We start from the raw sequence: 17,039 nt of genomic DNA on the forward strand, positions 1-17,039 counted from the left end.
GTAATACTCAACCAATCTGCTAACTGAATGTATTGTAATTCATATGAACAGCTCACGCTAATAATTGATTCCAATAATAAATGTTCAGCTTAATGTTTGTTTATTCGAATAATTAACACCATTATATGAACAATTTTAGACGTCATCTACGAAAAATGTTAATTGTAAGTCACAAATATACATATTTGGTTATTATTTTTTTCTAAAATTGTTCATATAATGGTATTAATAATATAGATCAGTCGCTACTACATATATATTTTTTTTTATAATTATAGTTTTAATAAAATATTCTTATATCACCCTCTATATGTATAAAGTATAATTAGTCCTGAAATTATATATAAAAAAAATATTCTCCTGAATGCACTGGATATCTGCCCTCAAAATGTGCATATCAATAGCCTATTTATTAACGTATTTTTTTTTCCTTTGTTTATTATATAGACGCTATTTAGGTTTATGCAGCTGTTATACACATGCAAATCTTCTTTAGCCACGTTACCTTAAAACTTTACCAACAGCCTGAAGAACCATCTTGCAACTTAATCCACTTCTGGGAGTTTTCTGTGAGTGCATATCCGAAGAACAACAACGAAGATGGACTGAGAGTCCACGGTGATGAACTGACCGGTCTTTCCCTTTCCCTTCCCAAGATGTTTTCAAACACTAGCTAGTAAGAGAATATAAAGTTCTTGCTCCAAAGTTCTCGTTCTAGCAAACGGCCAGCCAATCAGAACAGTCGATGGGCGGGACATAATGTGTTAAGACCAGGAGACAGCCAATCATACGCGCGCGTGGGCGGGGCATGTTGTGGTTGACATGCAGTTTGAACAAGTTCGTCTCTCACTCTCTGTCTGCCGACTCTCGGCCAGATTGTGTTTAATATTCCGGCCAATGTGGTGAGACCAGCTTCCGAATGAAGTTACTCTACTTACAGTTATGTTTAAGAGGAAACATTTACCGTAATTACAATACATTTCTGAGGTAACATGACAATGCACAACCTGTTTTCTTCTTCGTTTTGGTGGTTTAGAAAAACCTTGATAAAAGTGGCAATATCTTAATACATCATTAAAAACAGAACTCTGGAGTCAACTCAAAAGTGAACTTGAATTATCCACAGAAATCTTTATTTATGATAAATTCAAATTTAAAGCCAAACATACAAACGGCTCAGTTGAACTGTGTCTGAAGCCAAACTACAAGTAAATTCCTGAGTAAAAAAAAAAAAAAAAAGATCAAACACAGAAAGATCTAGGTGACTATGGAGTGGAATTTTTTTTTTTTTTTACCTCATTAAAAGATATTTATATAACTTGGTATTTGCAAAAGTGTTATGTAACTGGCATCATGTTTGTCTTTCAATGAAAATATTTGACAAAAAAGACAATAAGTAATAATACGACATTTACAAAGTTTCTCAAGGTAAAAATAGCACATTATTTCATCAATCTTTACATATTTTGGAAGTGACTCTTTTGGAAAAATACATGCGGGGCTGGACTTGCGTAGTGAAATGGTTTCTGTCAGCTGAGGCCCAAAAAAACCCCTGTCTGATCCCACACACTTCATGAGATGTTTACTCACCACCTGATTCACGACAACTGAGACAACATACCAGCTGCATCTGCCGTGAATGATAACACAATTAAGTCACTGATTTACAATGCGCTTCCTGTTCAGGCTTTACTTTCAGTCTTAAGCATTAAGTCATGTGTCCAACTACCAATTCCAGAACAAAACACGTACTGTAGCACCAGACATCATGTTTAAGACAGTGACATCAGGCCAGTGGGAGTAACAGCTATTACCAAAGTCATTTATCTCATTCAATAAGACAAGGCCAGGTCTATAAAATAATACAACAAGCTGAAATAGTAAGTTCAGTAAGATAAATACACATTTAGTTTGCATTTACAGTTGTTTACACTTGCTTGATCGTATGATTGGTCACATGTCTCGCTCGACTCGTTCGGTAAGAAAGTCAACGAACATTCCTCTTAAAGCAAACAGAAAAAAAAAAAAAGATCCTCTAGACACAGTACATTATGCCCGGAGCTAATGCATCCAACAGAAGAGTAATCCGGCCATGCTGAACTGCCGAGGGCGACATGAGATGAACAAGATAAGAACCTACTCACAACCCTGTCGCAATGGGAGAAAAGACGTTAAACTCTGCGAGAAACTTCCACTGTGATTACTAATATCATGTCAAGCAGCTGATGTTAGAGAAGCTGATCCTTCATTAATCTGTGTTGATGATCGGGTGCATTACAAAAGAATCATTCCAAGCATTCACGAGAAGCATCATGAGATACACCTACACATCAAATCACTCTCACCAGCAATGCTTTCCAAACATGGACTATTTTTGTTCTGGTAAGAAGAACTACAAAAAAAAAACAAAAAAAAAAACTGAATCTTAAAATAATTTTAAAATAGTTTTTTATTATTATGATTATCTTTTGGTGTGAACTGAACATTGAGCAAAGTGCAAGTAATTTATTGCAACACCATGAGTTGTCTATCTACTCATCCCTCCTGCTGTCCTGAGGAGATTTTGGATGATGGCCATTATTAACATGGTCCTGCATCCTATCGCGCATTCCTGGCACGGAGCGACTGCATGCTCCAACATGTTCTGCTCTCGGCTAAGAAAACACATGGCAGGAGCAGTGAAAGAGAAAGAGATGAATGCTGTAAAAAAAAAAAAAAAAAATCCATCCGTGTTATAAATCTCGCTTGAGAGATTCTGTTTTTTGGAGGGTTTTATGGGTGATATCTAAGCAAATTCCGGGAATGTGTGAAATCAGATTTTGAAACCGATTGTGCAAGTGTGACTTCATTATAACTGTTTACAACCGAAAATTATCTATAGCTAAAGCTTTCCAGGTACTATAAAAACAGAAAATAGTCCTGCAAATGTAAAAAAAAAAGTAAAAAGGCCAAAGAGAGTCAGAACAAGAAAGCGAACAAAAGAGAAAATGAAGTGAAGATGAAGCAAGAAGTTGGAAGCGTGTTGTTGCATGTTCAAAAGGCTTCACCACACACGCGGCATTCCAGCGGTTGGAGGTTCAGTTTGGAAAGCTTGATACGGGGCAAACAAATCTACAAACAAACCCTGAAGTCTCAACAGATTCATCAAAATCTCAAAATAGCTCGTAGTTGCAGTTCTAACTTGCTTCAAAAGCAACCGTGCAGTAATTGTCCAATAAAACCCCTTGAATCAATACAGAGTAATATGGAAGACCGTTTATGCAAATGAAAAAAAAAAAAACAAAGCAATTTGCGACTTTTTATCTGACAGTCCGGACACTTTTGTCAGAATTGAAAGGTGTAAGCTTGCAAATGCGTGGGAAAAAAAGTATGAATTGAGAGATTAAACATACAATTGCATGTAAAAAAAAAAAAAAAAAAAACTGAATTATGTGATATAAACGCACAATACTGAGAAATAAAGTCAGAATTGTGAAATATAAACTAACCTTTGTAAGAAAGTTTTTTTTTTTTCAGAATTGGACGTTGTAACTTGCAGTTGCGAGGAAACATGTCAGAATTGTGAGTTCACATCCTGACATGCAATTCTGAGAAAAAGTCATAAACGCGAGTTGTGAACTCACAATTGCTAGAAGAAAAAGTCATAATTGCTAGTTTTTGTCACAATTCTGACTTCATTTCTTGTAATAACAAGATTATATCACACACATCTGACTTTATAACTCACAGTTGTAAGTTTATATCTCGCAATTCTAATAAAAAAACAAAATTGTGAGATAAAAAGTGAAAGTTACCTTGTTTTATTTTTTATTCTGTCGCGCAAACAAGCTTCTACAGATGAGTGATACTTTAAAAACAATTAACCAATGAACAAAACTCATCGTATCATTTCAGTTAAACATCATTTACATTTATCATTGTTTGTTTATTAGCACCAAATCAGCCTTTGGTTAATGTGCTATTGCTCACTAGATCCATCATCTAATGCTTATTTGATTTAATATTTAGTTAATTACTTAACTAGCAAGTAGCACTGTTAAAATTTTAGCAAATCTCATTTAGCATATCTCAATCAAATTTCATATGTGTTTTAATGTTGTGGTGCCAAAATTATCTTCAGCATGTCACATTAAAAACAACTGGTTTGAGTTCTGAAGTTTTATTTTTTTGTGTTTTGTTATTTTTTGTTTGTTTGTTTTTTTTTGACAAAATAATATAGAATTTTAACATTGGCCATTTATCAGTTATTGGTAGTAAAACAATTATCTCATATCAGCAATAATTTTAAAAACGGTCCATCACTAAAAACAGTCATTTAAAACAGGCTTAATCATGTGCTTTGTCACCTTCACTTACAGAGATTTAAATAAACACAGCCATTATGATTTCAAGTGGATTAGGATTATCGTCTTAAAGATGGGATACATAGCAGATGTTAATCTATAGCAGCATCAATTGAGACTAAGAGATAAAGCAGTAGAAAGAACTGGCTTCATTCAGCTTGTGAAAGAGCCACTGAATGCTGGTAATTATGGAAACAGAGATAGGAAAAGCTAATCAAGGTCTTTGTTCGAAAGACAAAAACGATGAAAGATGATGAGACAAGCTTCATCAGTGTAGGCAACCATTATGTAAAATAATGAGGTATACATGAATAGTCAAACGTGCAGAGACACACACGGATAATTCATCCGAAATGGATGGCATTAATTCCAGTAAGGATTTTAAAAGATCAAGAGCAGAAATAGCTGTGGGCTAGAAAACAAAAAGACAGCAGGAGAGAGAGAAAACGAAAATACAAAAAGACCATGTGATTGCACTGGTTAGACCACAAGCTCCATTTTTTTTTAAAAGCACAAGAAGAAAGAGAAACAGTGATTGTGGGACTTGTTTTCACCACGAGTTCACTGCCTCCTACCGTAGAAATACAGAAGTACATCAACCAAAGTTTATGGTTAGCATGGTCCATTTAGCTCCTGCTGGTAAACACAGTAACTACACCATCTGACTACAAAAAGATGTTTTCTCCACTGGCGACCATCCAAAACTCGCTGTATATAGACCAGCATGAAAGGCTCCTTTACTTTCCTATAGCACTTTGCCACATGTATCAAACAAACCTCTTTATTAATTGTCAAAACTGGGCATTTTTTGCATCATTCTTGCAGGATTTCCCAATCTTTTGTAAACGGAATAACAGAAGGGCCAAGTCAGAGGGTCTTATGTTAGGGTCTAAGACAAAAAGACCTTTGTGTAAGAGAGGGGGTAAGTAAGCTGTGGGATGCCATGTTTGTACAGGAAACGCCCTTGAGAAAAGGAGCCATATGATTGTTTGTGATGCACGACATAAGACCTTAAGGGTCTCTCAGACAGCGATCGTAATGTGTATTGACCTTAAGGGGTCTAATGCCAAACAGTAAGGACTTTCTGATAACAGTGGTGTTCAAGCAATTGGACCACAGATCTGCAAGACGAACTCAGGACAAGTGCTCCAGCTGTTTTTCATGCTATTTTAGCCTTTCATGAATCACTTTGTGTTTAGTTTCATTCTAGTCCCAGTAGATACAGTGTTTATAGTCTTAATCTTTTTTAATCTTAATTTAATAAGTCCCTTATTGCTGTAGTACATGCTCAGCCAAGGAAAACCTCCGAACAACAGATTGAGAGTCTACTAAAACACACACACACACACACACACACACACACACACACACACACACACACACACACACACACACGTTTTTATTGGCTGTAGAAATGTAAACAACAGCCCAGCTCAGGTGCGAGGCTCATGGAAACTGTTATCCTGTAAGCAGCTTAGATGCCACTGGGAAGGAGGCTGTTTCGTAGATACCCATCCAGTCCTCTGGTATCATCCCTGAGGACGCTGAATCAACAACAACAGAATGATGTGGTTCAGAGCTTCACGTCACATTAAAGTAGCTTTCCTGAACCTGATGCTGGTCTGGATAACCATTTTCGAGCACTTCTTGAGACTCTGGCCAGGCATGCTTTTCAGCAGAAGTGCAGGTGACACAACTACAAATTGGTGAGAGATAAAAAGATTAAATTATTATGCCAAAGAGAGAACCACTGCTAACTTTTAGTCAACCTGAGGCTGGAATACACTACATGACTTTTGTCTCGAATAAAAAAAATAAAATAAAAAACACTAATACTTTCCTTAATTTAAAAAAAGAACTCTTACAAGCCATGGAAAACAACAACAACAAAAACACAGTAGAACAAATAAATAAGAAATGCTACATAGATTGTATAAAGTAATTAAATTATTAAAAATTTCAAAAGTCATTTAGTCAAGAACAGTTTTTTTCTCTATTGTTGTTTGATTAACATGAATGACAGACTGCAGGAATATTAGACTGCTGTCACTTTAAGAGCTTCCTGGCTTTCTTTCTCAGTTGTTTGCTTACACTTAAGACCCAAATTACTGTGCTTACAAAGATATTTGCAAATATCATCATCTTGACACATGCAAGTGTGTGTATTAAACCATTCAAGGCCTAAAAAGTGGCAAAAAAACCCAATCAATGGTTCACATGTGCGCACCTCTGAGACGGCAAAATGACTTGTTGACTTGTGCTCAATCGATCTTGCTTTTTTGCCACTTTGTTTCTCAAACAAAACTCTAGAATTTCTTTCAGATATTTGAAGCCATGACTCTTAGAAACTTGTGATTAGTTCTCCGTTTCATGACAAAGTGATAAAAACTACCTTGGCTCATGAAACTATACAAACCAATTAAACTGGAACTGGTGGTTTCATCCAGTTCTTAGCATTTGTGTTTAATGCGCATGAAACGATCTGTAAATGGTCCACAGGCACGCCTTTTGAGATTATAAAATATTCTGATAGAAGTAGGATAGTCCATTTCCGTAAACACAAGGTCTAACAACAGAAGGCTAAACCACTTCCAGTAAAACCTCTTACATTAAAAAGAAATTAAACTACTTCGAAAAAGAAATAATTCAAAAGAGGAATAAAATAGGCTAACTTGACCAACCAACCCTGAATGAAAGGACCATCAATCTCTTCAATGCTAATTTCTCTTCAAAGAGTTTCAGTACTCCAGTTTATACCTCCAAATATGTTGCTCCCGCACTATGTGGAAATTTGGGTTAAATGTCAAGAACCAACCTTTAAAACTAACTGTGATGCGCAAATGCTACTGAATGTGTCTGTTGGAATGCAACTGTACCTGAATGAGGCATTTCCAAGCGGATGACGTCACAGCTGCGACCTCTGGTTGTTACGTAATAGGAGCCTGCTGTGATGAGCAATACTGCGTTACTCCTTGTAACTCTCCTCCAACAAGAAGTTCCTTTCTGCTAAACATAGAACGGCTTAACGCTGCAAAAAACCCATGACTCCCGTTATGAGATGTGAACATTATCAAGCTAAGGGAGTGGCAAGGACTTCTGTGGTGATGGTCTAGTGGTAACCTCCCTCCATTTCAACACAATTAATCAAAGATAATTACAAAAGGGCACATCTGTCAAGAATGAACAACATCTCTAGGGTAATTAAACTGGTACTGGGAGGGGTGGACATGTGGTTTGCAGAGTACTGCCAAAACAGATTATGCCCTGTACAGATTAAGCATTCATTTCTCTTTTGCTGATGTGATTAAATGACAAATGGCTGAATGTGTGCAGAGTCTCCAGCTGAGGTAGGAATGAATGAAGTGACCTTGGGCGATGACGCTGAGCAAGCATTATCAGGTGCTCGTGCTGCAGCCCGGGATGCTGAGGCAGAGCGAGAGAGGGAACACTGCAAGCCGAATCTATCGCAGTGGGAGGAGGAAATTACATCATTTTCACACGAGAGACAGAAAAGTGCAAGACACGGGAGAATTGGAGGTCTGAGGGGGCTAATATGACAACATTACTCAACAGTGACAACAAACTAAGAAATAGATAGCTGGTGGATGTCCAAATGTACTGAATATTAATTGGAAAAAACAAAAACCTTAAGGCAATTCAAATGTAAATACGACATACAGTAGAGTTCAAGTGCAATCTTGTGTTTCCTACCTACTAAGTCTTTATTTTTATGGCTGAAAATACAACTCTTTAGAGTTTAATCATTTTAATAGCATTTAGACTAAATATACCATATAGAATTGTGTTTTTAAGTGAGATCACAAATCAAAATGGGTTTAGTAGAGGTTTTCTAGAAACTTGGTACAAGCTAACTTTCAAGAACTTGGTAGACATACGCTTACTATCAGCATTCAGAAATCAAAAATACTACTACTTAAACTTACTAGACAACAGAAATATGATGACCAATACATTATTTATAATTTGAACATAATCTAAACATCCATGTTGCAAATTAAACTGTTACTTAACATCACGTGAATTATTCCTCACAATGCTACTTTTATTCTTAAGGAAACCCCACAGATCATGAACTCGGACCTTAGCTTTGGAAAGTCTGGCCTTTTTTACCCCAAGACATGATCGTCCCAGGAGATTGGCCCAAAGCTAGAGAAGAATGCAGACAGTAAGGGACCGCTGGCTGACACAGACCAATTAAATTTAAAGCACATCAGATTAAATAGACACCCCAGTCAGATGGCTTAGCAGATAATGGCATACTCCAAAACCAGACACTGGTGGAATATTTTTAAACTACTTACACTCCCATCACAAATCACTTCCATGCCAAATCCTACACCACCTTTGAGGAAGAGCTAAATGGAAAACTACAGTAACTCAAAACTGTTTACACGATCCCAAACAGGATGCGATTATGGATTTTGAGAGTTGGACTGCGCCTAAACAAATTTAGAAACACTGTATTTGATACCGCTTGAACTTTGCAAGGATGCAGTTTCCATTCATCCAAGTCCTGGCATGGTTACATACAGCAGTTTCCGTCAACACACAGCCAAATTATCAGTACGGTTATTGCAACTTGAGTATAGCTTTGGTTGCTATCTAAACATCAGACACTACAGAGGCTAAACAGTTTTTTTTTTTTGTGGAAAGCAGGTGTGTCTAAAACCAACAACCCTGAGGACACTTACGACTGGCAATGTAAACTCGAAAGACTAAACAACAACACCTGACGACGGCGTTATAAAACAAAACGGTGAGTACTGCACTACAAAGATGTGAGCTTCTTCCACACCAGCCAGACAATAACATCTCAGCCACAGAAGACAAAATACACGGCCAGATCAAGCAGAGCTTGATGGTTTTCTAACTTGCCAAACGTAAACACTGACTGTGAATCAACACGAGAGTCTAAAAGCAGATGGCAGCGATAAAGCGGACCGAACAAAGGACAGATAGATCAGCAAAAAAAACAAACTCAACTTTTAATCAAATACATCTGGGGCTTTTTCACATTGGAGAGCAACCTTGAAAAAACCCTGGAACTTTAGTGATTTGTTATATATAGCAGCACCCCAGTAAAATAAAACTACAACCATATGTAAAGGAAAAAAGGAAACAGCATCTCTCAAGCCTTCCATGTAAAGAGCATGCATTGGTCTGCTAACTTTTGAACAGCCCACTTGCTTAACTTTCCAATTCAAGGTAACTAACAGTGGATAGAGGGCAAAGTCTGCCCTTACCAGTAGGGAAAAAGCAAGCTGGGAACACAGTGTCCCAACCAACATTGGACTGCAACCCCCACACACTAAAAATCATGAGCTGTACTGATTTTGAACGTCAGATAATGGCTCTTTCTCTTGCCGAGAAAGTTCTAGGTGTCATCTTCGAACCGATCGCCGAGCATAACCTGACAAAGCTTCAAGAGCATCCTCAACTCCAAGGCACTTCTGCGAACAAATATGCGCAAGAGGAGGATAAAACATCCCAAAACTGGTACCTGTAAAAGAAGCAGTCACAACACACAAGAACCCCCATGCAGCTTGTGAAGTCAGCAATCAGATAGTCCGGTCCTCTGTTGTGCCGGCTTTAAGATGTACTACAGGTAAGCGGCATCCGTTAGAGCGTGAACTCTTGGCATTGCATCTTCGCAGTTCTGCAGTGGCGCCCCAAACTGTTCCTCTTCACACTTTCTGACTCCCTCTCCTGTTTCCAGTTGTTGGACCGCACACAGTCGGGGCTTTGTTAGGTGGCGATTTCCCTTGGCGCGGTGCAGACAGAACAACACTTCAGTCAGCAAACAAACACAAGCATCCGCAGCAGGCGAGCACAACACGTACAGTCGCTCAGCACTTGTGTGTTCCTCTCTGCTGATACCCTCAGCTCCCCCTCCCATCTTCCCTCTCTCTCTCTCTCTCTTCCTTTCCTCCCTGTCTCACTCTCCCGTTGGCTCTGACTTTGAGGCGGGAGCGCTGGGTTGGCAAATAGACTTGCTGCAAACCGATGACGGCCCACTGCAGGAATATCCTGAGCCAGGAAATTTTTAAGGGCCCAAACAGCCCCTGCAAATTGGTGCCTTTAGGGAAATTTTCTTCCCATGAAAGCTTTCCAAGCTCTTGTATAGAAAAATGTCAATAAAAACACACTCGCCCTGGGTCAGTACCTGGAGATAAGGGACCAATTTGAGGGGAAAAATAACAACTCTAGAGACAAAGCTATAAAAAAAAAAAAAATAGATAATTTTCTGGCATAAGGAGTTAAAGGGAAACAACAGAAGCATGAAGTAATCACTTATTGGGTCAATATCATCATAGTGAGTGCCTTTCAACCCTCACATACTCAAAACTTTGATTTCCCGTTTGCGTTGTCATATCATAAATGGTAAACACTCAAGCACTATAGAAAGATATTAGCTGAGCTCCCGCACATTTTTTAGATAATTACGGGCCATTATTCAAAGCATAAACCATAAGACGTGTCCACCCTGACGTATATTAATTTTAAATGCGTTTTCAATGCAAAATTAAGATACAAATAATATTTCAGGATGATGTCCCATTCCTAAACGGACTAATCAAAAAAAATAGTAATATACTAATAATAAATAATATAATTACATCCTCAATCAAATTGATACACCCCCCCCCCCATTCATTTTAGTTTTTAGCAATATTAACTATATGAATGCTATGTCCACCCTGTCATGTGTATGTCCACTCTATCGAGTCTAAGTGGCCGACAGTGCGGACATTTTGAGCTTCAATTGGAATATTAGCTTAGATCAAACTGTGACAAGCTAGATATTTAGTCTGGTTGTTGGAGATAATTTGGTATATTTAAACTTACATATTTTGAAAATACAGTAGTCAAATCACTTCTGGCATATTTTATGCAGATAGAGTGGACATGTTAAGGTTTGTCAAAGAAAGTAAGCAAACTCATTTGAAGAAAAGTCACCAATTTACTCACCTCAGCTGTTGAAATGCATACATACATACATACGTACGTACATATATATATATATATATATATATATATATATATATATATATATATATATATATATATATATATATATATATATATATATATATATATATATATATATTATGATTTGACAATATTCTACTATCATTCAAATTTAATGAACAGGACGTGGGACATGGCAAAATCTTTTGTTGTGAATATAAAAACTCTTAATATAACACAGCCTTTCATAGTCATTTTTATATTAAGTTATCATGGCAAATGCATTATTTATGTACAGGACACCAAAAGGCACCCATATTGATCCTATTCATATAAAACTAATCAAAGAAACTAGTTTCTGCTCCTCTAGCATATAATAATGTTTTACTCTAAGCTTAACCCCAAACATTTCCCGTCTCTCATTCTTCACACCAACAATTAGTCCCAAACTCAGAGCATTGGTTGAGGCTGGCAGAGAGCCACATCCTGATTGGCTAGCATGCACGGTCTTGCTTTGTTTTTCCATTTACAGAGCCTAAACTTTATTTCTCAGGAGAACTAATGATTAGTTCACCCAAAGAAAATCGGTTACATTTTTTCCATTCACATTCAACGCCATATGTGTTGCTTTTTCTTCATGTGAGAAAAATCCTGAAGAATCTTCACGCAGCACTTTTCCAATCACAAGCTAGAGATAGGAATAATGTCCGTCAAGCTCCAAACAGGCCAAACATCACAATTAACGCAAATCTCACTGGTTCTCGCAAAAGTGCAAGCAATCAAACCACATTGGTTCTCATGCATCAACCAAGCACTTTTGATCTTAACTCCACCAGTTCTTGTGTGCATCATTAAATGACATCAAATGACAACATATCTAACTTGAAAATTAGAACAGAGAGTAAAATTGTCAAAATATATCCTGTATGTGTTTATTTATATATGCATAATAAATGTACACAGTACACACACAAATATTACGTATGCAAAAACTTTTATTTTGGATGTGATTATAGCGATTAATCATTTGACAGTACTAATATATGTGTATGTGTGTGTGTGTGTGTGCAAAAAACACCCCTCAGTAAAAGGGTGCCTCTCCTTTGTTTTTGTATACATGTAAATATGCACAAAGATGATCAATTACCTAAGCACAGAAACAGATTACGTCACCCATCCCATTGTGTCAATCTAAAAGCACTGAGAGGAGCTAGACCTCCAGCAGCAGTTGTAAATCTCAGCCCTCTCTGCATTAACAAATCAGCAACCACCGTGATCTTCTCCCAGACCGATGACGTTATCCCCAGCAGCAGAAGACTGTGTGATAAGAACCTTCTCTTTGTGATGGGACAGCTGCAGATGGCAACTGCTCTGTCCAAGAAGTAATGTTTTGTGGGTGCATGATCTGAAAGTGCTGAGCGTTTCTGAATAAAGCAACCAATGAGTCTGCATGAGTAAACAACTAAGTGTGTTTTCATCTTAAATAGAGCGGGAAAGCATGGTAAATAACAAATGGCTGAGAAAGTGCATGTGTCTTGTGTCCTAATGATCTGACTATGAATGGACTGGTCACTCAAAGCCTAAACGCTGGACTCACTGAATCCCATGAATAACAGTTGCGAGGCAGTTAGGAATGGATGATGCTATGCGTTCGCTTCGGTTCCCTCAATGGAAATGGAAGAAAAGTAACACCCCTCCCTCCTAAAAGCATGAATTACAGGTTTACTGGTTTATTCCACTAAACCAAATCCAACGCTGCCTGAGTTTCATGGTTCGTTAAGAGAAAATGTAGACGTTTTAAACCACGGAATAAGTCTGTAAACTACATAAACGCTGCAAAATCAATCCACGTGTGTCTGCTGATGTGCGTTACACATTGAGCCCGAATAAATCACTAGCGTTTGTTGGGCCATAGTCAATTTAAACGCTTTTAAAAGAGTGTCCAGCAGTGGAAACGCGGACTATTCGAACGCCCCGCGCGACCTCACAGAAGCGCGTAATATAAAACATGTGCTTCTAGTGGAATGGAACGTAACAATGACATTCGAACGCGAACGGTTATCATGCTTTTAAAAACCAACAAAATACTCGAACTCAACATTTGGTGAGAAAACCCGGAATACGAGTCATTCGACTCGATGAACGCATGATTATGCCAGCTCGGCATTAAAGTGCTTACCTATTTAAGGTGTACGAGCCGTTCCGTTTGAACCTCATTTTGGATGATAAAAGTCTGACGATTAAATCCAGAACTGTAAAAATATGAGGCTGCTGACGGAGTACGTTACAGTAAGCAGCTGAAACACAAAGAGAGGGGAGTCCTGAGTTCGAGACCGCCTCTAATGTCCGTCTGTCTCGGTAGGACTGGCTTAAAATCAGACAGGGGGATGAGAAGCAGATTAACAACACTTCATTGTGTGCCTGTTAAGTTATTTATGGCAAAACAGCTGGTTTTGTCTCGGTTACGTTGCTTTTGGCGAAACCGCGGCAAGGAGGATGTCTGACTGCGCGAGGAAGCTGGCAAACAAAGAGCAAACGTTTCGCCAAACAGACGAGTTTTTAAAGAAATTATAATCCGTGTTTCAACATTCTGCCAAATGCGTGTGCGTTCACGTATTTGTGTGTGTAACCTATGAGAAAGAAAAATGTTAGGGTCATAGTCATACCACCGACTTCCCATCATTTATCTTCCTTCAAACAGTAAACGCTCAAAGGAACCTCCCTCCAAAGATAAGTTTTTGCTGTTTCCCAAGTCACATATCGGGAAGAACTAAAAATAGCCATAATGATATACTTTAGGCTGATCTCAACCATGAGAGCCCACCCAATACAGCAGCACTGACTGGTTCCACTTAACTCAAAGCGCCAGACTGCAAATAGATCCAGACCAAAAGTGAGAACAGAACAGCTCTGAAAGCAACCGAAAGAATTTTACATTTTTGTGTATTCGGAAAAATTTAAAGATGTAAAGATATGTGTATATATATATATATATATATATATATATAGTCAGAATTATAGTCCAAACAGCTGATAAAAACATCACAATAATCAACAAGTAATTCACACCACTCCATTCCACTGATTAATGTCTTTATGAACCGAAAAGCTGTGTGTTTATCAGAAACAAATCCATCGTTATGGCATTTTAACTTTAAACCATCACTTCTGGTCCAAATTTGAATCCGTAATCCATAATTACTCATTCATTAGTGAAAAAGTGTATACCCTATTGTCCTCTCACGTCAAAATCCACCCACCTATATGTTTTGGACTGTTTTTGCTTGTAAAAAGTGCTTGTTCTGTGCATATTTCTCTCTTGATTCAGATTAGATGACTTTTATATAATTAGAATAGAATAGAATTAAGACTCATATTTTGCCTTTAAGCAATGGATTTGTTTCTTACAAACAAGCTGCTTTTTATTTTCAAAAGATGCAAGTTTTTTTTATCAGCTGTTTGGACTCTCATTCTGACGGCACCCATTCACTACAGATGAGCAAGTGATATAGTGCTACATTTTATTATATATCATCCACATCTTGAATTTCCTGAGAGTGAGTAAAGTTTAAACAAATTTTCATTTTGTTTTTGTTAAACTATTCATTTAATGGCTTACATTTTCTATATCGTTTTATCTTATTTATAAACCCGGCTCCAAAAAAGTTGGGACACTGTACATATTGTGAATAAAAACAGAAGGCAATGATGTGGAAGTTACAAATTTCACTATTTTATTCAGAATACAATATAGATGACATATCAAATGTTTAATCTGAGAAAATGTATAATTTTAAGGGAAAAATAAGTTGTTTTAAATTTCATGGCATCAACACATCTCAAAAAAGTTAGAACAGGGCCATGTTTACCACTGTATTGCATCCCCTCTTCTTTTTATAACTGTCTGCAAACGTCTGGGGACTGAGGAGACAAGTTGCTCAAGTTTAGGAATAGGAATGTTGTCCCAATCTTGTCTAATACAGGCTTCTAGTTGGGTCTTCTTTGTCACATCTTCCTCTTTATGATGCACCAAATGTTTTCTATCGGTGAAAGATCTGGACTGCAGGCTGGTCTTTTCAGTACCAGGATCCTTCTTCTACGCAGCCATGATGTTGTAATTGATGCAGTATGTGGTCTGACATTGTCATGTTGAAAATGCAAGGTCTTCCCTGAAAGAGACTACGTCTGGATGGGAGCATATGTTGTTCTAGAACTTGGATTTACCTTTCAGCATTGATGCTGCCTTTCCAGATGTTTCCCAGTTTTCCAAAAAAAACCCTTCACATTTTGATTCGTCTGACTACAGAACAGTTTTCCACTTTGCCACAGTGCATTTTAAATGAGTCTTGGTCCAGAGAAAATGCCTGCGCTTCTGGATCATGTTTAGATATGGCTTCTTTTTTTCCCCTATAGATTATTAGCCAGCAATGGCGAACAGCACAGTGCATTGTGTTCACTGACAATGTTTTCTGGAAGTATTCCTGAGCCCATGTTGTGATTTCCATTACAGTATCATTCCTGTATGTGACATTCGAGAGACACTGCCACTCTGAGAGGCTCTTTTTACACCCAATCATGTTCCTAATTGACCTAATAAGTTGCAAATTGGTCCTCCAGCTGTTCATTATATGTACATTTAACTTTTCCCAGCCTCTTATTGCTACCTGTCCCAACTTTTTTGGCATGTGTAGCTCTCATGAAATCCAAAATGAGACAATATTTGGCATGACATTTCAAAATGTCTCACTCTCAACATCTGATATATTATCTATGAGATTTGTAAATTATTCCATTCCTTTTTTACTATTTGTATATTTCTGGTTTCAACACTAAACCGAATTAAAATCTAATTTATTTCTAAGGAATAATACTTTTAATCTTTCAGTGTTAATTAGCCAAATACATTTATTTTTTCATGCATACAGAAATTTGGCAGATTTGTATTAAACATATACACACAAAAGTGCTTAAATACAACATTTTATTTATTATCTTAAAACAATAAATCACTGGTGCAATTGTGTTTTTTTGCACATGTTGCTGTGTTTAATTTCAATGAAATACCATTAAATTAAATCCTTTTCCTGTTTTTAGTCCAGTTCAAATTCCTCTTCAGCATCCTGAAACTCTATTCAGATGCACACTCATGAATTGAAAGGGAGCCAGATCATACATTTGTAATGGTACCTCGGCTGCAGTGTGTGTCTTGCGGCGATCACACAGAATATGATGAATGCGTTTGTTTCTCTCTCTCTGTAGGCGAGTCTCTTGAGGAGAGCTTGGCCGGCTGGCAGGACCATCATTATTATTACAGCTAGCTGGCAGTGTCCCGAGTGATCGATCCCTGCGGCTGCAGTCTTCACAGAGTTATGCAACCCTCAGCGAGAACCATCAGTGCACCAGGACAACCCAGCCGTGCAATCCTGGGACAGACTGCTATTTACTGAGCAACACGGACACACACACACACACACACACACACACACACACACACTTACCAGTTTCATAAGTACAAGACATCTGGTTACTGTTAAATCTTTGGAAGCTGTTTTCTCGTCCCTTAATGGCAATATGATGTGTTTTAAAGCTGGTTATTCTTATCACATTTCAAATTACTTAATGAAATACAAGGCTGTTTACTCTGTATCTGGGTAACGGGGCAAGAGCCCACAGTTTTCGGCAGAACTAATGCTCAGCATCATTTCA

General features: G+C 37.7%; 1 protein-coding gene across 4 annotated transcripts in view; it reads right to left on the minus strand.

The window, feature by feature from the left end:
* LOC113043574 (MOB kinase activator 2-like) overlaps positions 1–17,039 on the minus strand; it is a 38,911-nt gene that overhangs the window by 12,336 nt on the left and 9,536 nt on the right. Inside the window, exon 1 of one of the 4 annotated variants that reach the window (XM_026203039.1) lies at positions 13,513–13,688. The exons of 1 other annotated variant lie outside the window; for it this stretch is intronic. In XM_026203039.1, the coding sequence (XP_026058824.1) occupies positions 13,513–13,550 (38 nt within the window). In that variant the 5' untranslated portion in view covers positions 13,551–13,688. Of the gene's footprint in view, positions 1–505; positions 728–9,864; positions 10,238–13,512; positions 13,689–17,039 lie in introns of those variants that run through there. 2 more of the 4 variants (XM_026203040.1, XM_026203038.1) reach the window with 2 other exon arrangements.

Source organism: Carassius auratus, chromosome 25 (assembly GCF_003368295.1).
Source record: "Carassius auratus strain Wakin chromosome 25, ASM336829v1, whole genome shotgun sequence".
NCBI classification, from domain to species: domain Eukaryota; kingdom Metazoa; phylum Chordata; class Actinopteri; order Cypriniformes; family Cyprinidae; genus Carassius; species Carassius auratus.